Below are 24,469 nucleotides of genomic sequence, written 5' to 3' on the forward strand. Positions count from 1 at the left end.
CTGGCCAGGCCACAGCATGCTGGGTGGAGGCCCTACATGTGATGAGGCCTGTGATGACTCAGAATAAAGAAGGATTAGGGTGCAGGAGGTGGAGCTGAGCCCTGATCTAAGCCCCCACAAAGTTCACCTCCCTGGCTCGGGGGCACCCTCTGTGGTGGAGGCTCTGTCCCTAGGGCACTGCCTTTCCTCGGGGATCTCTGTTGGGGAGGCACGGAGGCTGGGCTCCCTAACAGTACAAGAGCAGCTCTCTGTACCACAGTGCACTGGTTGTAAGCCACACAGAGCTGGTTCAGACTGGCTGAGTCACGGAGTTACTGACATCTTCACCCAAACTGCCCTCACCCCCACAGAGGCCTTTGGAAATGCGATATATCACTGTCACCTGCTAAGAGTCATGGAGGGGGCCTCCCCGGTGGCGCAGTGGTTGAGCGCTGGGTTGCGAAGCTGCCCACAGCCTCTATAGCACTGGTTCGATCCCCGGCTGCTCCCCGGCCACCGGAGGAGGGTCCCACATGGCACACAGACCTCTCCTGCCGCCCACTGCTCCCCTCAGCAGTGTACTTCGGTCCCTCCGCCTGCTCTGCTCCCCGCTCTGACTCTGGTGAATTCTCTCACCCTCCCGCGCTTCTGACGTACCCAGTGCTTGTATAAATAAATAAAAATAAATCTTAAATAAAAAAAAAAGTCATGGAGGAAGACCGGGCCTTGACACTGGAGAAAGGAGGCCAGCAGATACTCCCTAGCATGACCCTCAAGCTGTCAGCACCACATACATGCCTGGCTGGGGAGAGGCCAGGCGCCATACTCTGCACTTGCAGGTACCACCCTGTCCCATCCCACCTAGTCCCCAAAAGCCTGAATGGGAGAGACCCACCAGCAGTACTTACCGGGAGGTCTGTGAAGGCTATACCTGTGGAGGGAAAGGAAAAGTCATCAGTTTATTTGGTCTCCTGCACCTCTGCAGGCCCACAGAGGGCCCGTCACAATGGCTGAGGAGGGGCAGCTCACAATATCGCCCTGTGGTGGAAGCCAAGCTCAGACCAGGCCTGGTGGTTTTCGACCCTGGCTGTCCTTCTGGGTGACCAGGCTGGGAGTAAAGTCAGACACTTGGGTATTTGTCCACAACTCTTCTGTGCTCTCAGGGAAAGCCTGTGAGGAAGGACTTAACTCAAACAATCTCTCTCTGAGGCCTCTTCAGGCCTGGTCCTTCTCTTGATCCAGTACCGACTGATGGCGTCCTCCTGCGTATGCCAGGTCCTTTCCCATCGTTACCTCATCAGACTAGTTTACACTAGTTTACAGATTTAAAAAACAAGGTACAGACATTGCTTATATTCTTTGCCGGGCTATTCTGCTCCTCCGTGAGGAGACCCCATACATTCCATGATCTGTGGCCAGGGGGAGTTTCTGAGGCCCACACTCAGCACCAGCCGTCACAGAGCTGGCAGCGGGGAGCCTGGAAGCCCCTCCCCACCCAATAGGAGACCACCATGTCCACCCTCAGGTCTGCACAGTAGCTGCCCTCACAGCTCTCTGTCGTCAGGCTGTTGCTGCCAGACTCCTGCTTACGAAGGAGGCCGACACACCACTGGGCAAAGGGGGAGCCCAGACTCATCTGTTATCTGCAATGTGACTTTTGCCAAGTTACCCAACCTCTCTGAGTCCATCTGAGGGGAAAAAAAAAACACAAGGCTAACCCTTCTATCTCAATGAAGAAAGAAGAAACTGAGATACTCTGGAAGCTGCTTCATAAACTCTGAGATCTAGATACAAATTGGCTGCAGTTGTGCCATGGGGTGAGGCAACTGCCATGCTTCTGGGGAGGGGGTGACCCTCCTCCACCCCCCTCTTCTGCCCCCCACCAGCTTGCCTGGCTCTCCATCACAATGGCACTCAGGAAGGAGAAGGCCTTGGGGTGCTTCCAGGAGGATGAGGAAAGAGGCTACTCCACCCCCGGTTGCACTAGACGAGGGCAACACTACTCCCCCTGGCCCTGCATGTTTCTGAGAGCCTCTGAAAGGCCATTGTGACAGCAAGATCTGGGTTGGCCTAGGGAAGAAGGTCCAGGCAGAGATCCAAGATAAAAACAGGACATTCAAACTTGCTGATAAGAAGTGCCCTGAGCCAAACACGGGTCAGGGATCAGCAGCCTGGATTTAAAGAGACGCAGAATTGTATAAAAACAACCTGCACTAGCTACTTGTGGATGAGAAACCATTCTCCTGTCTCCATTCATTTGCTCATTCATCCTGCCATCAAGTACCTGCTGAGACTGCCCTGGAGCCCATCCCTATGACAGGAAAATAGCTGCAAGCCTGGCGTTCAAAGGCCTGACAACTCCAGCTAATGAGATGGCACAGACAACTGGCCAACAACACACAGCCCGAGCGCTGTGATGACAGGAGCCTCACAGCACAGAGGAAAGGAGCAGGGAGGCCACAGGCAGGCAACAGCATTCGTTTCTCTAAAGGAGAGGGGAAAGGTTCTCAGGTTAGAGAGCATGACTGGCTCACTGATCCCCGGTAAGATTCTGAAGCACAAACTGGCTTGTCAAAAGCAAACGGGACCATCCGATCTTCACCATAGTCGTTTACCACTCCAAGTCCATTGTCCTTCCATTAAATTTTGTGATAAGGCAAAGTTGGGGACAGGACACATCTCTTTTTCAGTAAGGTCTCCCTAATATCCTTGTGGACAAAATAAGGGAAGCTGGGTTTTAAGCTAGTGTAACTCCTTCTCAACCACAGGTGTGCAGCGATGTCTGCAGCGCTCAAACATAGCCTGGAGAACCCAGGTGGGACTACAGAAAGCACCTGGGCTGAAGGGCTGGCCTAGAGGGGGCGTCAGTGTGTATCCCACCACACAACTCTGGTGCCCGCAGCATAGTAGGAAGTTTGAATCGTTGAAGCTCACTGACCCTTCAGTACCCAACTGCCCCAGTTTCTTTCTACCTAACACCCCTTGCCAGTACCAGTTCTCTGGCCATCTGAGCACGTGGAAAGGCAGCCATCTGAAAGTTTATCCCTATTACAACATATAAAATTTAAAATGAAGACAAAAGAACCTATCACAAATGCAGGATCAAATTAACACAATTAAGTGATTCTTAAATAGCTGGTACACACCTAGACCAGCTGATCTATAGGCTGACATACTCAAAAGTCAGCCTTGTCCTCCTCCAATATTTTGTATCAATACCTTGATAATAACACATAGAAACATGTTTACCAAATTATAGGCTAACAGAATGCTGAAAAGGATACCAAATATTTGAGACAGAACATGCAAGCTTACCAGATTTATAAGGTCTTTCCTAGGGTCTGTAAGTTTTTAAAAACAGCACAAAGGTTTGAACTGGTATTAAAGTGGTCATGAGCTCCTTATGGGCCTAGGGACCTGATGGACAAAGAGCTCATGGGCTCTGGTATACATTTAGGGCCCAGAAGAGGGAGGTTCAGGTGCAGGGACAGAGGGGACAGTTGGGTATGCCCCAAACCTTGCATCCTATAGCAGGTGCCATGCTCTGAGCAAAGTGTAGACAAGCTGGAGGGTGTGAACAGGGCAGGTATCCAGAGCAGTCGGGCAGCACTGGTCCTGGCTGCAAGGGGACGTGTGAAGGGTGGTAGGATAAAGAATAGGCGCCTACGACAGTGGCATCTGAGACTCTGAGAGCAGAAAAACCAAATAGCTGTAAAAGCAGATGGGGAGTGAGGCGCCATCTTAAGGGCCTAGTCTTGCCCTCTAGGTGCTGACTCCTTAGCAGCTGGCTATCAGCTGGGTGGCATGGATCTCATAGGAGTGAGCCTCCAGGTAAGCGCAGCAGGGTCTGTGCTATGCTCTCAGTTGCCCACTCTGGGCTGTGGTATCAGGCTGCCCAACTGAGGAATGCTGACTCCTGACAACTTAGCCCACCAACAAACTTGATTCAAGTCCCCTGGTTATGCCCAGGTTCATGTGGAGAAGTCAAGGAGAGTTGTGGAACGTGGCAGTCATTTTTTTTTAACCTTCACAAGCCCGGGGAAGGGAGTCTCCCAGGACTTGAATCTAAGTAAAATGCCTAATTCCCCTCCCTGTGATGGCCTGCCTGGTTGGGTTCTGCCAAATCAGACTTGTGCAAACCCAGCGAGGCTGGACCAAGAGTTAGGCACCACCTCAAGATGACTGTGGCCAAAGGCTCCTCTCACTCAATGGCCAAATACCAATCAGCCTTAGTAGGAAAAGGCTTCAGCAAAGCCGGAGTCCACCCCCCATCTCAAATTCTAACTCTGAATCACTATATATGGAAGACTGCTCCTCAAAGGGATCCTATGGGGTGCCCATCACCCTCCACTGACGGCTGCTCCCACTGGCTCACAGCACCACTGATTCAACCATTTCCCAATCCTCCCTTCTTGCTAGTGCACCCCAACTGTCGCTGAGTCCTGCTGGGCCACCCTGGACCTCTATTGTCAGGTCTTTTCCCCACTTCCTGCACCTAACGCCACTGCCTTGCTTCACATCACCCGCCTCCTCATTTGCCCTTACCCCAGTCAATCCATCATTTGCAATCTCACCAAAGGGACCTTTTGAGCAAGATACAAAGAGTCTTTGGTTGTTTATAGGTTGCTCCCTATAAATCACAAAGAGAGGGCCTCCCTGGTGGTGCAGGGTTTTTAAAGACAGCACTATCAAGCTATCGCCAGCCACTGCAGCAAGAGTTTGATCCCCAGCCAGCCAGGAAGCAACCCACATGGTGCAGAAGATCTTTCCTGTCCCGCCTGCTGCTCCCCTCAGCAGTGTATTTCAGTAGATCTGCCTGATCTGCTCCCCACTCTCTCTGGTGAATCCTCTCACCCCCAACATCTCTGGCTTCCACCCCAGTTCTTGTAAAGAATAAAGAAATATTTTTAAAAACAAATAAATAAATCACAAAGAGACCAGAAGAGACCAGGCCCTATCTGACTCCAGCCTGTTCATTTACCTCCTGCACTCGTACAGCCCGCATTGGACCTCCATAGCAAGTAGGAACATGAGTATCAGAATGGCCAAAGTCTGGGCCCAAGCTACAGGCACCACTGTCAACTATGTACTCAGGCCCCTCTAACTTATCATGAACCCCAAATGCTATTCCAACAAGTGCCACAAAGGTCAGGGGCTTGGCTAGCACCTACCTCTCTCAGCACCCACCATGGGATTGATAAATGCTGCTGAGTGGCTGGATTAACAAAGGCAGAGGTTGTTACCCTCCCTTCACCTTGCATGGCTCTAATGTCTGGAAATGGCTGTGGTTCCCCAGAGTTCAGCAGAGGCTCTTTCACATTGCTTTGGTCCGCCTTTGGGTGTCTCATCAATCAAAGTGGGGCCACAGGACACACCTTCCAAGGTCCCCTATGCACCCACCCAGGCTGTGGCCATTCTTGGTGTAGAAGCAGGTGCCATTGATGAGGTTGACACAGCAGCCAATCACATCTCCCGTGGTGAATGTGGGACCATAGGGCTGGCCAGTCCCTGAGGAGCAGAAGGAATGCCCGTCATCACCGTGATAGCCGTAGGAATGCTTGTCCCAACCTGCAGCAGAAGAAAGAAAGCAGCAATGATTGAGCAGACCTTCTCAAGAAAGGAGCAAAACAGTTACAGGAGCCCATCCAAGCCTGAGTCTCTCTTCCCCCTCAGCTACCACACCTCAGCCAGCACCAGGCCTCTCACAGAGCTAGGTTGGACGGGCTCCGGCTGCGCCAAACGAGCAGTGAGTCCAGCAGGCCCCCTCCTAAAGAGCTGACACAGACCACTGAAGGCAGTGCCACCAGGTGGTGAGCAAAGCAGTGTGGAGAAGGGCTTGAACAGACTTCTGAGGCCTATCATGATGGGTTTTTACAAATTATTTTAAAATTGAATTATGATTTACATCTAATAAGAGTCTCCCTTTTTAACTTATCAGTTCAGTAAGTTTTAACAAATGTGAAAAACAATTTTACTACCATCAAATCATGGTAAAGAACATTTTCTTTTTTTTTTTTTTTTAATTTATTTATTTATACAAGCACTGGGTACAGTCAGAGAGTGAGAGAATTCACCAGAGCCAGAGCGGGGAACAGAACAGGCAGACCGACGAAATACACTGCTGAGGGGAGCAGCGGGCGGCAGGAGAGGTCTGTCGCACCATGTGGGACTCTCGCCGGCAGCCGGGATCAAACCAGCGCTGCAGAGGCTGCGGGCAGCTTCGCAGCCCAGCCTCAACTGCTGCGCCACATGGTAAAGAACATTTTCATGACTGCAAAAAGTTCCCTGGGGACTCTGCAGTCAGTCCTACTTGACCTACCCCAGTCCAGGCCATCACTGATCTGATTTGTTTGAACCAATGGTTCTGACTTTTTCAGAATGCCACATAAATGGAATCACGCAATACAGAATGTCTTGGGTCTGGCTTCTTTCAATTAGCCATAATGCACGGAGATCCATCCACACTGTCAGATGTACCAATATCTTTTCTTTTCTTTAAGATCTATTTATTTATGCATACAGGAGCTGGAGTGTAGGCCAGAGATACAGGGGGTAAGAGGATTCACCAGAGACAGAGTGGGGAGCAGAACAGGCGGGCTGACTGAAATACACTGCTAAGGGGAGCTGCGGGCAAGACAGGAGAGGTCTGCTGTGCTGTGTGGGTCATCTTCCTGGCCAGGGATTGATCTTGTGCTGCAGTGGCTGCAGATAGCTTCATCATGCTGAGACTTAACTCCTTGCGTCACCAGAGAGGCCCTTGTTTCTTTTCTTTTTTAAAGATTATTTATTTATGCATACAAGAACTGGGGTATAGGCCAGAGATGTGGGTGTGAGAGGACTCATCAGAGACAGAGTGGGGAACAGAAGAGGCCCCCTCCCCTTGTTTCTTTTCACTGGCCAGTAGCACTTCACAATGGCTACTAGTTTGCATGCCCAGCAGCAAGGAACGAGTTCAACATTTTCACCAGCATTAAGTATTATCAAGTGCTTCTGTTTTTACTTTTTAAAGTCATTCTAGTAGGTCATTTTAGAGGTTTTAATATCATTCTGATTTATTTTGCATATCCCCAGTAATAAGAACATTGAACATTTTTCATATACTTATCTTTAGTGTATTAGACAAAATATTGAACTGTCTATTCAGATATTTGATTTATTCTTTTTAAATTCGGTTGTATATTTTAGTAAATTGTTAGATTCTAAATACATTTTTTTTTTTAAAAAATGGAAACAACTTCTTAAATGTTTTTTTTAAATATATTTTTTTAAGATTAATTTTTATTTATTTATTTATTTATACAAGCACTGGGTACAGTCAGAAGTGCGGGAGGGTGAGAGGATTCACCAGAGCCAGAGCGGGGAGCAGAGCAGGCAGAAGGACTGAAGTACACTGCTGAGGGGAGCAGCAGGAGGCAGGAGAGGTCTGCACGCCATGTGGGACCCTCCTCCGGTGGCCGGGGAGCAGCCGGGGATTGAACCGGTGCCGCAGAGGCCGCGGGCAGCTTCGCAACCCAGCGCTCAACCGCTGCGCCAGCGGGGAGGCCCCTAAATACATTTTGGATATAAATACTTTTCATGTATTTTGGGGCTTCCCTGGGGGAACAAGGGGTTAAATCTCAGCACTATGAAGCTATTGCCAGACTCTGCAGCACGAGTTTGATCCCCGGCCAGAGAGCTAACCAACACAGTGCAGCAGACCTCTCCTGTCTCACCTGCTGCTCCCCCTAGCAGTGGATTTCAGTAGATCTGCCTGTTCTGCTCCCCACTCTGTCTCTGGTGAATCCTTTCACCCCATCCCACCCACACCTCTGACCTGGATTCCAGCTCTTGTATGCATAAATAAATAAATCTTTTTTAAAAATATATATATTTTTTAAGTGTTTTGCAAATATTTCCTCCCAGCCTATGACTTGTCTTTTTTATTTTCTTAACAGTGTCTTTCAAAGGCCTGATGGACTTTTTTTATTTTTATTTATTTATGCATACCAGAACTGGGGTACAGGCCAGAGGTGTGGCGGGGGGGAGGATTCACCAGAGACAGAGTGGGGAACAGAATAGGCAGACTGACTGAAATACACTGCATAGGGTAGCAACGGGCGCAACAGAAGAAGTCTGCTGTGCCATGTGGGTAGCTCCCTGTCCGGGGATCAAACTGATGCTGCAGTGGCTGCGGATAGCTTCATAGATTGTGTCTTAACCCCTTGCGCAACCAGGAAGCCCATGCCTGATGGACTTTGATTGAGATTTTGTTAAATCTAGAAAGATCAATTTAGAGAGAATAAAAATGCCTAACAACATTGATTATTCCAATCCATGAGCATGACTTACTTCTCCATTTATTTAGGTCTTTAATTTTCCTCACCAATTTTTTGACACGTTTCTCTCTAAGTATTTCAATTTCAGGGTGGAAGGATGGAGTTAAGGTTTCTTTTCGGGGTCATGAAATGTTCTAAGATTAGATTATCATGATGGCTATCCAACTCCATAAAGAAACTAAAAAACATTGAGCTGTACACTTTACACGGGTGGACTCTGGGGCCTCCCCGGTGGCGCAGCGGTTGAGCGCTGGGTTGCGAACTGCCCGCAGCCTCTGCAGTGCCGGTTCGATCCCCGGCCACCGGGTCAGGGTCCCACATGGCGCGCAGACCTCTCCTGCTGCCCGCTGCTCCCCTCAGCAGTGCATTTCGTCAGTCTGCCTGCTCTGCTCTGCTCTCCGCTCTGACTCTGGTGAATTCTCTCGCCCTCCCGTGCTTCTGACTGTACCCAGTGCTTGTATAAATAAATCTTTAAAAAAAAAAAAAGAGAGAAAAAAATAAGAAACAGGTGGACTCTGTGGTATATAAATGCTATCTTAATGAAACTTAAATAATACATATGTTTGATATTTATATATTCAGCTGCTATGCTGCTGAGTTGTTAAACTCATCAATTAGCTCTGATAACCTCTGTGAAGAATGGGAGTTTTACACATTGTCTGGGAATGAAGACAGTTTTCTTTCTTTCTTCCCCACCTGCACACCTTTCATTTCTTTTTCCTGCCTCATGGCACTGACTTGGACATCTAATACAAAGATGAACAGAAATGGTGAGAGCGGAAGGGAGACCTCTGAAGTGTACCAAGGTTTTACATGGGGACAAGAGCTAAGGTCAATCCAGGAGGGAGAATACAGGTGAAGGTGGGACAGGAGGCGGAGGGCTGCGGAGGGGCCTGTCTACCTAGCCAAGGGGAGGAATGGAGCCCACCAGGCTGGCAGGCATCTCTACTCCCCAAAGCAGCTCCTCTAAGCAGCTCCCTCAGCTTCTGCTGCCTCCTTGGGATCTGAGCAGGATGTGCACGTCAACACACTTGAGCAGACCCCTCAGCCATGGCGGGGTCGGGCAGCTCTCCTCTAGGAAAGAAAGTTCATTCAGCAGGATGCTCAAGGGTCTAAGTGACTCAGGAAGGAGGACAGGGTTTCCAGAGCACCTGTGTGTGTGGTGGCGGGGTGAGGATGGCCGGCGATGGGCAGGCCTTAAGCAAAATGTGTGGGAATCAGAAAAAACGGGTGACAGTGCCAAGAGTTAGGAAGGGAGACAGAGGTCATCACTGGAGAGGAGGCGCTGACTCAACCCTGGAATCTAAACTCTGTCCTTTTCATGTGTTTTGCAAGTACCTGTGGGTCTCCCTGGTGGCCTAGGGGGGGTTAAGTCTCTGCTATCACCACTGTGGCCTGAGTTCAGTCCCCAGCCAGGAAGCTAACCCACATATGGCGCAGCAGACGTCTCCTGTCTCGCCCACTGCACCCCTTAGCAAAGTGTTTCAGTACATCCACCTGTTCTGCGCCCCACTGTCCCTGGTGAATCTGCTCACCCCTCCCTCCACACCTCTGGCCTACATCCCAATTCTTCTACGCTAAAAAAAAAAAAAAAAAATCATCTTAAAAAAAATAATAAACTCTGTCCTGTTCAAAGGTAAGCTGCCCCTCATGGCCACAGCACCTGTCCCAGGCTCTGTCGGACCCTGAGTGTTCATGTCTTTTCACCCAGGAATGCTCCTGTTAAACAGATTCCCCACAGCTCCCAGTAGGGAACAGGCCAAAGCTGAATGCCTCATAGGATGGATGCAGGCTCAGAGCCCCGCTGCTCGCCTCCTGCATCTCCCCACCCCACCACAGCAGGATGCTAGCATGGGACTTGGCAGAAGGGTCATGGTCTAGACCTAGGGCCAAACTGTTCAGTTCTCCAGGCTGCCTGGCTTAGGGGGGAAATGCTGTTCTGGCATCTACCAGCTTCCGTGTCCACTAAGCCCAGGGTACGTAGGGGCATTTTTATTGCTGGTGGGCACAGAGATCATCTGATCGCAGGAAAATGGCTCTTCTTGGGCACAGTGAAGCCCATTCCCACACCAGGCGGCAGGCTAATGAGGCTAACACCGGCAAACCCTCTCCTCAGGCTTCAATGCAAGGGGCCCTGGCTCCTGGCAGCGGCAGCTGCTCCCCTAGTCAAGAGAAGACCACAGATGGAGAGTGGTGGACAGCAGCAGGGAGTGACGCGACAACCCCCTCTCCGGGTTTGGTTCAGCCTGTGCTTGGTGGCCCCAGGCACGCCCACCAGTTTCCCTGGGCTCAGGCTGCACCTCCACCGGCCACCCTAGTGACAGCAGTCCTACCCTCCCCGAGTCCTCAGAAGGAGTCTAGGGACTTTCTGCATGTGACACTGTTCCTGACGATGTGGCAACCTGTTAGGGGAGTGCCATAAGGAGCCTATGTATTTGGCACGACAGGTACTGCTACCTCTGCCTCACCAAGAAACGGGGTGGTGGGGGGGGTTTGCTAACCAGTCCACTCAGCTGAGAAGTACCTGAGCTGGGCTCTGAACCCACCTCTTCAGATTCCAAAATCCGTATCTTTCTTGCCACAGATCTGTCTCACCACCTTGCCAATGAAACCATCCCCAAGTCTCTACCTGTCGCCAGAAGGGAGTAGTTGAATGTACTGTTTTCAGGGATCCAGAGTGTTGGGATCTCCATCCTGCAGTGAGTCCAGGGGCCATCAGGCCAGCAATGGCACAAGATCCAGACCCAGCCCTAGAAGAAGACTCAGCCATCACAGTGCCTCTTGTCTGAGATACCAGGGACAGAGTGGGGTTTGCTTCAGTGTTGCCTGACCAGCACAGCCCTTGCTAAAGCCAGTGCCACTATTCACCACCTCCTGAGGCCCTGTGGCTAAAGCGGAACACTGTCCAGCAAAGCCACTGCCCATTCCAGCCCTCCCCAAAGAATCCTACACGAGGGTTGCTTGCTCTTCCAGAATTATGCCATTGTTGCTGATGCCCATCAGGCTCTCCCCTTTGTCAACACTTTGTGAGCCACTCTCAGAGCTTGCCCCTTGTTTTCCATAACATCCTTTTCCTCGCACACTGCCCATGTCCCTGATCCATCCTAATGGCCCGTTCCCTGCTGCCTCTTTAATCACCATTTACTATTCCTGGGACTGTCCTAGTCCAAGGACGAGAGCCCCTTGGGGCAAGGGTCACATGACCTCATCACCAGCTCCCCCATGCACAGGGAATCAGGAGTATGAAAGGCGGAACAGGTGTGTGCAGGTGATACCGATGGCGACCAGCTCTTTTATACAGAATTTACTGCTAGAAGGTACATGGTAAGAGCTGGAAATTAAAAAAAAAAAAAAAAAAAAAGAGCTGGAAATTTTTTCTTTCTTTCTTTTTTGGATTTCTCAAACTGAAGCAGTAGTACTCTAGAAAATACAATAATAACATGACCATTTGATTTATCAAAGCTGGTGAAATCACCCGGAAGAACGATTTCCTATTTAGTCAGTAACTCAAGGATATTTAGGAGATATTTTTGTCCTAATGTAATGGGAGTTTATCACCAAAACAACAGAGGTTTACATTTTCAAATAAAAATTTAAGGATTTGAATACTTTTCTTCAAAAAATAAGGTTTATAATTATTTATATAGCTTATATAAATAATCATATAAAATATAATTATTTTGACAAACTACCATAGAAAGTTAAGATTTTAGCTCCAGCTATAAAATGAAATATGGATTTTAAATATTTTAGAAAACCTAAAGAGCTCAATAAAAATCTTTATTTATCTTTATTTATCTTATTATGTATGTATGTATGTATTTCAGGTTCACCATCACCTCAATGAGGACTTACTGAGACAGATCTGCCCAAAGGAAGAAAGTTTACAATGCCTGTGGTAGATACTCTAAATAAGACCTTCCAAAGATGTCCAAGTCTAATCCCGAGACACGCTACCTGTGAAAACGTAACTTTACAGGGCCTCCCTGGTGGTGCAGGGGTTAAAGTCTCAGCGCTATCAAGCTATTACCAGCCACTGTGGCATGAGTTCGATCCCCAGACAGGGAGCTAACCCAAATGGTGTCAGCTCATGCCCCTGCACCTCTGGCCTGCATCCCAGTTCTTGTATGCATTATAAATGAAATAAATCTTTTTTTTTAAAGTAAGATTATGTAACCTTACATAGTAATATCGAGCTTGTTTACATATCCCAGCCTTTTAGATGGTCATGAATGCTTCAGTGATGGGTGTTCAGGGTTTCTGTAATTGTTTGTGCCGTGGAATGTGGGTTTGACTCGATTGATGCCTTTATTTTGTCATCATCGACCTTGGTGGGCCTCCCCAGACAGTCACATCGGGATGCCAAACGTGGGGGCCAAAGCCAAATGATAGGGCTAGAAATAGAGGTAAGGGTGGGGATTGCTCAAGATGGAATAGTCAAGTTAGTCCTGTTGAGGGTGACCCCTAAGGCAGAGGTCTGCTTGACAAGACATAAAGGAAGAACCTTTGGGGTAAAGGGAATGAACTCAGCAGGTGTGAGAAAGGGAACGCTGGCTAGTGGAGCTACAGGTGAGGGAGACTTAGGGAATACCCTGAGCAGAGTCAACAGGATTCACTGATGGTATAAGAGGAAATAAAGGTGATTCCCACGTTTTTGTCATGGAAAAGCGGATAGACAGTGGTACCATTTACTAAGAGACAGGAAGATGGCCAGAAGAAACAAATCTTCTGAACACATTAAGTTTGCCTTGTTAGACACTAAGCAGGCAGGTGGCTAAATGACGCAGGTGGGGTGACTTTATGCTCCTCCCAGATATGGCAAGGTCATGATGGGGAACACTCACTAAACAGTGGTATAGACAGAAAACTTAAAATGCAGTCACTGGAGGATTTTCTTACTGTGCTGTGCTGACACAGTGGCTTTCCATTTTTCCCTTACGAAAAAATGGCAGGCTAGTTAAGGTCTAGAAAGGTAAGAACAAACAAGAGAAAGGCACTTGAAGCCCAAGATAGGTGAGAAGATATTAAAGGGCACAAAGTTGGTACTCTACATAGATTCAACTAACCCACCCTTAACAAAATCTCTCCCTAGGGCTTGAAAAGTTTAATAGCAGACAGTAGCTGGTACCACCAATGCCATTCTGGAGAGTGGGGCAGACAAGAGGAAAACTGTAAGGTCAAGGCCTGGCAGCCACTGCACACTTTAGAGTAAGTCTGTTTGTTGTTGTCAGTCTCAAGCTAGGGTGCCACCAGGGGTGGCTTGGCTTCTGTTCAAATGAGACACCACGGCTGTAGTGCCAGGAAAGCCAGTGTGGCCTGAAGGGTCCCCGCAATCTGGTCCTGGTCACATTGTCCTTCCAAGATGACAGACCCTGGGAAGCACTCGCCTCCTCAGATCTCAGTTCCCTTCTCGATAAAATGGGTTTTTCTTTCGGGGGTGGTGGGCAGTTAGACATGTTTGTCAAAGGGCCCTACCTGTAAGACCTACTTGTCAGAAAAGTCCCAAGTCTCCAAACCAGTCAGCAGTTAGGGTAATCGCCACCTGAAGGGCAAGGAGGATGAGGTACTGAGAGGCTACGTGAAGGTCGGGGGCCCTGCAGACACCGCTCTCAGAAACTCTTTTCCTGAGACACACTCAGTTGTCCACCACGTAGGTGGGTGGATGAAGCCACATCCTCCTCCTTCCTGAGGTGCCAAACCCGATACCCATGCTTGGTAGATTGCCTACATTCCCACGGCGGGGTGAGGAGGAGACAGGCAGAGAAGGTAATGCTTGCTGAAAGCCCTCCAGGTAAGCCACTTTTAATGTGGGGCAGAGAGAAAAATAAGATGCTCTGAAAATAGAGTAGCAAAATCATTGCATGAGTCCCTCAAGACTCGGCTCCATCAGAAGAAATTCAGGTAACCACGAACAGGTTACCCTAGGCGTGGCGGGCCTGACCAACACGCTTCCGTTTGGTGTCTGGCTGGCCTGCTGACTTTGAGAAGGGAGAGACGCAGTCTTTTGGCATCCCCACTCCCACCCAAGGCTGCAAGAATAAAGAGGAGAATCAAGGGTTACCTGCCAGCCCCCTTCTTTGGGTGATAGCATTCACCTCTTAAAAAATAGCTCTTCTGTGCCCACCCTGTGGTTCTGTTACAGAGCAGCCCCGATATAAAACAGGTTGCCTGGCTGTGGGTCCTCACCCGTGCGCTTTAAAGGGACTTATTAATACTCCACTGCATGCACACAAAAAAGGTTAATAAAAGGTTTATTTACAAGGGAAGGGGAAATGAGGAAATGTACAACTCAGGGAGAAAATAGGGAAATAAAATCTTAAATGCGTCCTACCCGATCCGCCGACCTGGAAACCCAACGGTACTCTGAGAGCTGGCCGAGAGCCGCGAGCTCGGGGAGAGCCAAAAGGGAACCCCCAAGGCCCACGTGTTTGGTTTTATACCACACCTGGCTGCTTAACTCCACCCTCAGGTCCCAGCCACCCTCCCTTTGGTGGTGAGGGGATTTGTCTTTCCCAATGTCCTGATGGCTTTGGTCTGCAGTGGGGGTGGCGTCCACAACGCCTGCATGGGATTAGCTCAGGACATCCTTTCCCCCGAACAGTTCCAGCAGGGACTGCTAAACCTACAGCTGCTGCTCCTCCAGGCTGGGCTGACCCAAGCAGAACCAATCAGAACTCTTTCTGGAATTTTTCTACAAAGTTGCTGGGAGGAAAGCAGGTCCCAAAGCTCTTGGATGCCATTGTTCCAACCTCACCTAGAAAGCCAGTAGGACAGGAAGGCAGGGCAGGCAGAAAGGGGGGCGGGGGGGGAAGGAGAGAGAATTCTGGATAGCTTTTGAGTCCCCAAGACCTGGCACCCCTGTTTGCCCTGCCTGACAAGTGCTGGACCAAGTGGATAGAAACAGGTTTCTCTCCCCTAAGCAAGCAGACTTCTCAGACTAAAGGGGCCACAATAAGCATCTTTTTGCTCACTGTGAATAATACCTAGAAGTGTTTGTTGAAATGTAAAGGGAAATGCAGTCACAGTCTGGCAGGAATCTTTCACTGGGTGACACCACGGTGTGAAATTGCCTGTGGGCAATGCTGGGGCTTGACGGAGTTTCGAGTTCATAATTTCCTTTTTTTTTTTTAAAGACAAGAAAAGCAATTAGAGCTGTCTGCTTGCATCATCCCTCCACTTATACAGGCTAATACTGTAGCCACTTCTGGGCCCTGGAAAGGGACGTGCAGTCAGGTTGCAGAGTTGGCACTAGGGCTGGGCCTGCCCACCCACCCTGGGCATCTAGCCCCTCTGTGTCTTAGCTTCCTCATCTATGCAACAGGATGGGTGATGCAAACATTCCTGCCAGTTCCATGGCTCTAGTCCCCCTTCCCATCAAGAGGGTCCAGCAGCTATGACCACCCACTCCAGTCACGCCACCCTCCACCTCAGAATGCGACCTCACCCTCATTCCCTGCTCCTACCCTAGAACCAAAGTCAGCAACTTTCTAAGCAGCACCCAGGCAACACGAACAGCCATCCTCTCTGGGTGGGTCTGGTATGAGGCAAGGGTGATAAACCCAGGAATGAGATCTGTCACCCTCGACACAAGTCAGCTGTCTCAGAAGGTTATGGGAGTTGAGGCCAGAAGAAAACAAGAGGCACAGCTGCCTGGGTCAGACCCTGTGGGGAGTCAGGTCCACGTGGCCCTGGGTCAGAAAATGGGGACAGCACTATGACAGAGTGCCACTCAACTAAGAATTTGTTCCTCCCCAAAGAAACTAATTCCTGTCACTCCCAGAGAGAACGGATGGGTAGCTAGCCTGGCACCCACACAAAAAAGCCTATCCCCCGCCATGTTAGACAACTATCAGATGCTAGGGCTGCAAGAAGCAAAGCCACATTCAGGCCAGGAGGCCCCAAGTGCCCAGTTCGGCTGCCCTGGCACCATCTGCTTTCCCTCCATCATTCACTCAGAGCGGAAGTCCCTGGCCCAGAGTGTGGGGGTGGACAAGGAAATGGTTCATCATCTTAGCATTCCTGACACTACATCCCCCTTCACAGAGCCCTACTGGTAGGAAACTCCCCAGGGGGAGTGCCAGGGACTCCAGCACGAGGGGAGGCCACCCCATGCCACTCCTAGTTGCCTGGACACATCAAGGGCCTCAGACCCAGGGTTGCTGGAATGGAGAGAACGCCTACTGCCAAGTTCTGGATCACTGGCATGTTAGCACAGCCCAGCCCATGCCCACTCACAAAGTTAGGCTGAGCTAGAGCTGGGCTGGAAATATCACCAAAATAGCCACATCTCCCCCACAGATGTGTCCGGGTCACCTCACTGAACTTTGAGGCCAGAGACTTGGGTTTGAATCTCAATTCTGTCACTTTTTAGCCCCTCTGAGTTCCCTAGACTAAATGAGAATCTAGGGGAACATGAGCCCACAGGAAGCACTCAAGTTTCCCTTCTCTCTCTCTCTCTCTCTCTCTCTCTCTCTCTCTAACCCCAGCTCAGTGGGCAAATCTGGGTGCAACAGACTTCCTGCTCCCTTCGAAGCTGAGAGAACAGGCAGGGGTGGAGTTGGTCACCACCCACCTCTCCTAACAGCACAGAAACGGCAGCTCCACTCTTAACTGTCCCCCAGTTTCCTGGGGAGGCCACCTGGCCCTCAGAGCACTTGGCTCAGAATGTCACTCTTGAGACTGGCTATGGAGGGAAGGTACTGGGATGGGTTGGCAAGGAAGTTTCCTGAGCCCGACTGCTGTGGAGAGCATATTTGCCCTGGAGGACCCCACAGGCTGCTTCTCAGAGTCATCCCTTCCCAGAAATGCATCGGAGAGAAGCTTTTCCCATAACTTCAAATATCTTTAAAAAAACCTGACGGAGGGGGGGGCCTACCTGGTGGCACAGGGGGTTAAGAAGCAGCCTATGAAGCTATCTGTAGCCACTGAGGCACAGATAGCAACCCACATGGCGCAGCAGACCTCTCCTGTCTCACCCGCTGCTCCCCTCAGCAGCCAGTGTATTTTAGTCAATCTGCCTGTTCTGTTCCCCACTCTGTCTCTGGTGAATCCTCTCACCCCCCCACACCTCTGGCCTGTACCCCAGTTCATATATGCATGAATAAATCTTTAAAAAAAATAAAAATATATGATGAAATGGAGGTAACTGAATATTAAAAACAAATACAAAAACAAAAAAACAACCCACACCTGACAGGACCCAATGCCTGGAGCAGCTTAACAAGGGATAATAGGAAAAAAAAGCGATTTGTTCATTCAGTAAAAGGTATCTGCTGGCATCAGAGAAGGCCTTTTAGGGCTATTGCACTGTGTACTCAAGAACCTGGGGACCAACGAACAAGAGCGACACAAGCCTACAGCAATACCTTTGGCAGCCCCCAGCCACAGGGGTAGGGAGCACCCTGGGGTCTTCTCTTCACAGTAGCTCAGCATAGGAGCCAAGGCAATAGGGCAGAGGAAAAGGCACCCTGCAGGTAGCTGGCTGACACTGGGGCTGACACCAGTGGGTCTTAAACCTGCAGGGCTCAAGTCAGGGGACAGCTAGAAGCCACGACAGGGTGAGGACGTTCTGTGCACCTGCATAAAAAGGGGTCTTCCACAGGTCAGACTCCTCCTTGACCCCCGAAAAGACTGATGTCCAGGAGAGGCCCAGGACAGCCAGGATGGCACTAGCTGGGTCTGCTGGAACGTGGCTCAAATTGCAGCTGGTACATCTGGTGGGACTACCCACCTACACTGCGGCTCCCACAGGACAAGCTGGGTCTGTCACTGGATCCGAGAGAAGGGTACGCACAAGACCCTGATGAAAAGGAGGGTCAGTCCTCCCCGGATCCTGGAAACACGCGCCTCTGCAGAGCACCAGGGAGGCAAGGAGTTGCGCGGTAACTGGTCCCCAAACTCAGCTCCATTCTGATATGGCCTCAGTCACCAGCCACACCAGAGGACATTTGAGAATCTCTGTTTTCAGAGACAGAAAACCCAGGTTTCAGAACTAGCCCTTCTGCTGTCAATGAAGTCTCTTATCTCAAAGAACTTAATTTGTCCTGTGCCTCCCTGGTGGCGCAGCAGGTTGAGTGCAGCGCTGTGATGCTGTCCGCAGCCTCTGCAGCGCCGGTTCGATATCCGGCCCGCCAGGGAGAAACCCACATGATGCGGCAGACCTCTTCTGTCTCACCCGCTGCTCCCCTCAGCAGTGTATTTCGGTCCTTCTGCCTGTTCTGCTCCCTGCTCTCTCTCTGGTGAATTCTCTCACCCTCCTGCACCTCTGCCCTGTACCCCCCAGTGCTTGCATAAATAAATAAATCTTTAAAAAAAAAAAAAAAAGAACTTGTCCTGAAAATTACAGACTTAAACCTAGACTTTTCACTTCCATGCTACAGAGAGTAGAGAGCTGTTATTTGGAAGAAAATAGGATATTATAGACAAGAAATCCCTAGGCCCAGGAATAATAATCTCCAGGTCTCATTGAGTTGCCTCACTTGAAGAAGATGCCAAGCCGCCTAGGATGTTGGGCAACACAGGTGTAAGTCGGGGAGGTTGATGTGGGTGGGGAAAAGGCCCAAGGGAAAGGAACACACACTCAGCTAGTCACAGGACCAAGGGCGCTGCTGCCCAGGGAGCAGATGCAGGGAGGCAGAGAGCCTCTTACACAAAACAAGCTCACAATAGGGGCCCTGGGGTCGTGCAGCCCCACACCAATAACCACCACGTGAACCAACAGGGTGTTGGCTACCTGGCCCTTGGGTCCAACTGCTCAGTCACCCTCTGCACTGTAGTTCGGTACTGTAGTTCTGTACTGCCCCGTATGAACTGCTGCCAGAGATAAAGGTCTCTGAGTATCTAAGCTGCACTCCACCCCTGACCCAGGCCATTTCCCAAAGGTAAAGAGAGAGTGAATGAGAGAGGCAGCCAGGGATCAGGCAGCAGCAGGGACATAAACCCCAACCTATCCTCCCACAGCCATGGTGCTGGGCAGCTGCTACAGTGGCCACAGAAAATCTCTAGGTGCACCCACTCCCAGGGAGGGCTGTGAGAAGGTGCCCATTAAGCTTCAACTGCAGGGCCAACCCCAGCAGTGGACTCCTTCCCTTTACCTGCCTCAAGTCAGCAATGACTGGGGAGGCTTGCAAGGCACCGACAGTCAAGGAGGGCAGCTGGGGTTTGCTCCCTGGTCCTCTGCTGGAGCCAGGAGGAGACATACCAGAGAAGCAGGGCTTTCCCCACAGAAGGACAGAGCAGCCTCTTGGCAGACACCTGTGAAGCAATAGATCCTGGGGGGAAAGATGCTCCAAAGAGAGGGGATAGCTAATGGTGGATGTAGAGGCTGCTTATCAGCCACGAGCAACCTGGGTTCCCAGCTTACAAGGAGTGCGACAGAAGCTGCCCCTATTTAACGGGTACAGACAAACAGCACATCCAGACTACTGGAATCCACCTACGTGTCAGTAACCTTTAAGACATCCATTGTGCAAAGCCACCTACTACTGGTATTTGCGCCCAGCAGACACCTTACACTGCACATGATCTACCCTTAGAAAGACAGGGAGGGAGGAATTTCTTGTCAGTGCTTGCCACATGGCAAGGGCTCACTTCTGCCCTTGTGAACCTGGCACAGATCCCCAATGTTTTGCCCTGATCTCTGCTATCTGCTGTTCCTGGCACATGCAGATGTGAAATATCAGCTGTTTGCAGAACGTGTCCCACCCAGTAGAAGCAGGGCCAGCTACCGGGATCAAGAGACAAACATTCCCTGGAGGATGCTCCTAACAGCCCACTCAGAGGTCAGCTCTAAGGGGAAGATGAGCGCTTGAACATGACCACTCTGGGGAAGGAAAGCAACAGTTTCCCGGTCATCCCTCCCACTGAGGGCCTTGTTGCCTGGTGCATCTATCTGCCTCATGACGCATTTTCCCCACTTCAGGTTCTTCCTGCTGCTTCTTTTCCAACGGTGCCTGGACAGTAGGCCTTGATGGGCCTGGCTTCACCTTTGAGGGGTTGTAGTTAGGGTACTATATGCCACACCAACAGAGCACTTGCCTCCTCCACCAGGTGGCTGGAAGGGGGTTATCAAGTGCCCAGCTCTGATGCAGATGAGACAGCCAGAGATACTGTCTCATACTTGTCTGAGGTACAAGACACTGAAGGAAGTTTGGTCCTACTCTCACAGCCCTCAAAGCACCTCAGCTGGGGAGAAGTCCACACCTACTCTCTGTCTACACCCCTGGCTTTTTCTCCCTGCTTCCCCAACTCAGGGAGCCCAGCCCCTGCCATTCATTGCCAGCTCACCGAGGGGAGGGCAGGGCTGCAGGAACTCACCTGCTCGCAGATCATCCCGCCTTGCTTCCAAGCCATTTAGCCAAGGGTTCTGTCATTCTTATTTTGGGCCACACCTGTTCTTTGGTTTCATGCTTAAGGAGGCCAAAAACACCTTACAAAAGGTAAACATCAAAACTTCCACATCCTCCAACAGAAACCTCTGATCATGCAAGCTAGGGCAAGCCCGCATGCGCCCAGGAAAGTCTGGCGCCACAGCTTCCCCAAGAGGCACTCTGCTACCATCTGCAGCTGGGTTCAGTCTGGGAGTGTGAGGAGAAAAAGATGTGGTCTGAGTCCCAAGGAAAGCACAACCCAATGAGGACACAGCTGCATAAATTTGAGGGAGTCACACACAGTAGAGTGTCAAGTGTCATCACAGACTATGATTAGGGTTAACAAAATCAGGCAGAGTGACGTGGGGGCGTACAGGAAGACACAAGCAGGAAGGACACCCCCGGGGTAAGAAGGGCATCTGCCAGGGAGTAGAGGTGGAGACGTTTGCAGCATGTTCGGGCCTCACACAGATATGCTGCTGTGTGGCATGTGTGGAGGGCAGAGGAGACGGAAGGGACTGAGCAGGATCAGCAGAGTCTGCCACCTGGGCGGAGTGCACACGGGGGGCGGGGAGCAGAGGCCTAAGGGGACAGAGAGAGCAATCAGGAGCCCCTGGAATAGCCCTATGGAGAGGGAACGGCAGTGGGACGAGAGAAAGGCGACAGTTAGGACCCGTGGGGAGTAGGAGAACCAGAGGACGAGGGAGAGGGAGGGCAGGAATAATACACTCAAGAGTCTTAGCTGGAGGCCAGAGTGGACAGTGATAGTCAACAGAGAGAGCAAACGCTTGAGGATTCGTTTCTGTAGGAAGATAACCTCAGTTCGAGGCAAGTGGGTTCACTGTCTGCTAGACCTCGGAGCGCTGAGGTTTCTGGAGGCGTGATCGGCTCACAGATGGAGTAGAGACAGAAAAGGTTGTGTACTCCAGCCTGGAGGGCCCACCCACTGCCCTTTAACAGCACTTTCAGGGTCTGGCAAAGCTTAGGTAACCACACACAGGACACATCAGAGTCTTCTGGGCCCCTCAAGGGCGGTGAGAACTGCCTCCACTGCCTCTACATCCTCCACGCTCACTACAATGAGCTCATCAGTGTAATCAGGAGCAAGACCGAAAAGAAACCAGAGAAATGAAGTGGCCATGATGGAGAAGGAAAGGGAGGGAGAGTGAGACTATCCTCTGCAGTCAAAAGGACTTACTTCAGGGGCCTCCCTGGAGGCGCAAGGGATTAAGACACAGCCTAGGAAGCCGTCCGCAACCCCTGCAGCACGAGTGCGATCCCTGGCCAAGGAGGTGACCCACATGGCGCAGCAGACCTCTCCTGTCTCCCCACTGCTCTCCTCGGCAGTGTATTTCAGTAGATCCACACGTTCTGCTTTCCACTCTGTCTCTAGTGAATCCTCTCACCCCCCACACCTCTGGCCTATACCCCAGTTCTTGTATGTATAAATAAGTAAATCTTTAAAAAAAAGGGGGGGGGACTTACTTCAGAGAGAAAGGGGTAGAGAGACCCTCTCTCAGGTCAGTGCGACCAGATCAGGAACCATAAGACCTAAGAGGCCTCAGTTCTCTGTTAGGCCTCTCCTTCCGCACAGACCTCTCTTCCAAGGAATTACAAAAGACAGAACTAAGGGTCAAAGACTGCAGCAGCAGCTGCCAGGTAAGCCAAAGCTTAAATGAAACCTTTTATGAAGTGTCTCAGACAAAGGCTGCTCAACTTATGCTCTCCCACTTGCTTCTATAGTAACACTAAGACTTGGATATAAAATGGCCACCAGAAAGCCATTTTATTTTTTTTTTAAATATTATTTTTTTAAAGATTTATTTATTGATGCATACAAGAGCTGGGGTATAGGCCAGAAATGCGGGGGGTGGGAGGATTCACCAGAGACAGAGTGGGGAACAGAACAGGCAGACTGACTGAAATACACTGTTGAGGGGAGCAGCGGACGAGACAGGACAGGTCTGCTGCGCTATGTGGGTTGCTCCCTGGCTGGCCGGGGATCGAACTTGTGTTGCCGAGGCTGTGGATTGCTTATAGTGTGGTGCTTAACCCCTTGCGCCACCAGGGAGGCCCAGAAGGCCATTTTATCAATGAAGGCAGTCATGAAACAAATTATTAGCAAAATTCTGGAAGCATACCACCAGAAGAGGAACTGCCTCCCATGGGGCTTAAGCCTGTCTTCACCCCATCTCTCCAGTCCAAGATACCTCCATGTTTTTCTAAGCCACTGAGAGTCTCTTAACTGCCTTGTACCTGCTTGTACCCGTCCTTTCGAAAAGGGTATGCCCTTCCACCCTCTGTTTAAACCCCTCAGAGACTCCCCACAATACTACCCTTTGTCTCCCACACCCAGTACCAGCCATCAGGTCCACAGATGCTTAAATCCTCCAACCCAAAGCCACTGGCTCAACACAAAACCCTATTGACGTAATTTTCAAAATTCTTTTTAGCCTCTAGCAACAAATATGTAAAATAGATATGTAAATGAACAATAAAAACATATATAATATCACCAGCCACTGGTCCCAGCCAGGGCGCTGCCCACATGGCCAGAAGACCTCTCCTGTCTTGACGGCTGCTCCCTTCAGCAGTGTATTTCAGTAGATCCACCTGTTCTGCTCCCTACTCTGTCTCTGGTGAATCCTCTCACCCCCACTGGCCTACACCCCAGTTCATGTATGCATAAATAAATAAATCTTTAAAAAAAGAAAGAAAGAAACAAGTTATTTGAACAAGCTATTAAGAGAGGAAAGGAAAATCTTCAAAAACTATCTTCCCCAAAAGACCAACTAGCCCAGATGGATTCACTGATAAATTTTTCTAAACTTGCAAATAGAAAGTCGTCTATATAGACACCATGAAAATAAGGAATACCTCCTGATGGCCTGTTAGGATTATTCTTAACTAAACCAGATATACTGAGTTATTTCAACATACACAACCATAAGACATTTAGAAATTTATCTGTCCACTTCTGATTAAGTGCTTCCAGTTAAATATTTCAGGACAAAGAAGAGGACTTCTTTTTTAACCATAATCTACCGCCTCCTGCAGTCGCCTAACATGTCTGAGCTCTTACAGTCCTTACTGCCCAGGAGCCCCAGCCCAGCCTTGTTCCCGCTGGTCCTTTTCCCTCTTCACCAAGTGAGTGTGAACTAGTTGCTTATTAGTAAATCTGATCACAATTTGCCTGTGCTCGCAATACCTCTGCAGCACCCACTGTGAATAAAGAGAAGTCCAGGCCCCATGACGAGGAACACAAGACTCCACTGGCTCACTGGCTCCTGACTATCCCCAGGAAGATATCCCACCACACTAGACAACTATGGATCCACTCACAGGCTTCAGTCACAGCACCACCACCCATAGCCACCTGACAATCCCTATTTACCCCTCAATGCCAGGTTTCACTACCATGAAGCCACCCACAGTAGCCACCCTAACCACTACACATTACCAAACACACCTATACCTATCAATACGGTAAACTGTCACCCTCAAACAACTCATCTGAAGCTAACACCAAAGTCTCAAATTCTAGACCCTCTTAGATTAAAGTCATCACCATGCATTACTCTCCCCACCTCCTGCCCACCCATATATCAAAACAAATAACCTTCTGCTCAACCAAGGACCTCAGGGAAAGCAGAAGCTGCTAGCACAAAGGCACTAGAGCCTGCCATCATCTTCCATCTTACCTCTCCACCAAAATACACGCTAATTATTTCAGGTCCAACTGTTTATGAAGGATGATACTTTCTGCTTTTGGTGACTGCATGCTCACCACCAAAAAAAAAAAAAAAA

The 24,469-nt window shown here is 50.0% G+C and overlaps 1 protein-coding gene across 1 annotated transcript in view; it reads right to left on the bottom strand.

The window, feature by feature from the left end:
- The window catches only part of RANBP10 (RAN binding protein 10), a 63,272-nt gene that overhangs the window by 11,695 nt on the left and 27,108 nt on the right, over positions 1 to 24,469 (bottom strand). The window contains exons 4-5 of the mRNA XM_037515924.2: positions 5,380 to 5,547; positions 888 to 910 (exon numbers count right to left, since the gene is read on the bottom strand). Of these exons, the coding sequence (XP_037371821.1) occupies positions 888 to 910; positions 5,380 to 5,547 (191 nt within the window). The remainder of the gene's footprint in view (positions 1 to 887; positions 911 to 5,379; positions 5,548 to 24,469) is intronic.

This window comes from Talpa occidentalis, unplaced genomic scaffold (genome assembly GCF_014898055.3).
Source record: "Talpa occidentalis isolate TD23 unplaced genomic scaffold, MPIMG_talOcc4v2.1 talOcc4.17, whole genome shotgun sequence".
Lineage (NCBI taxonomy): Eukaryota > Metazoa > Chordata > Mammalia > Eulipotyphla > Talpidae > Talpa > Talpa occidentalis.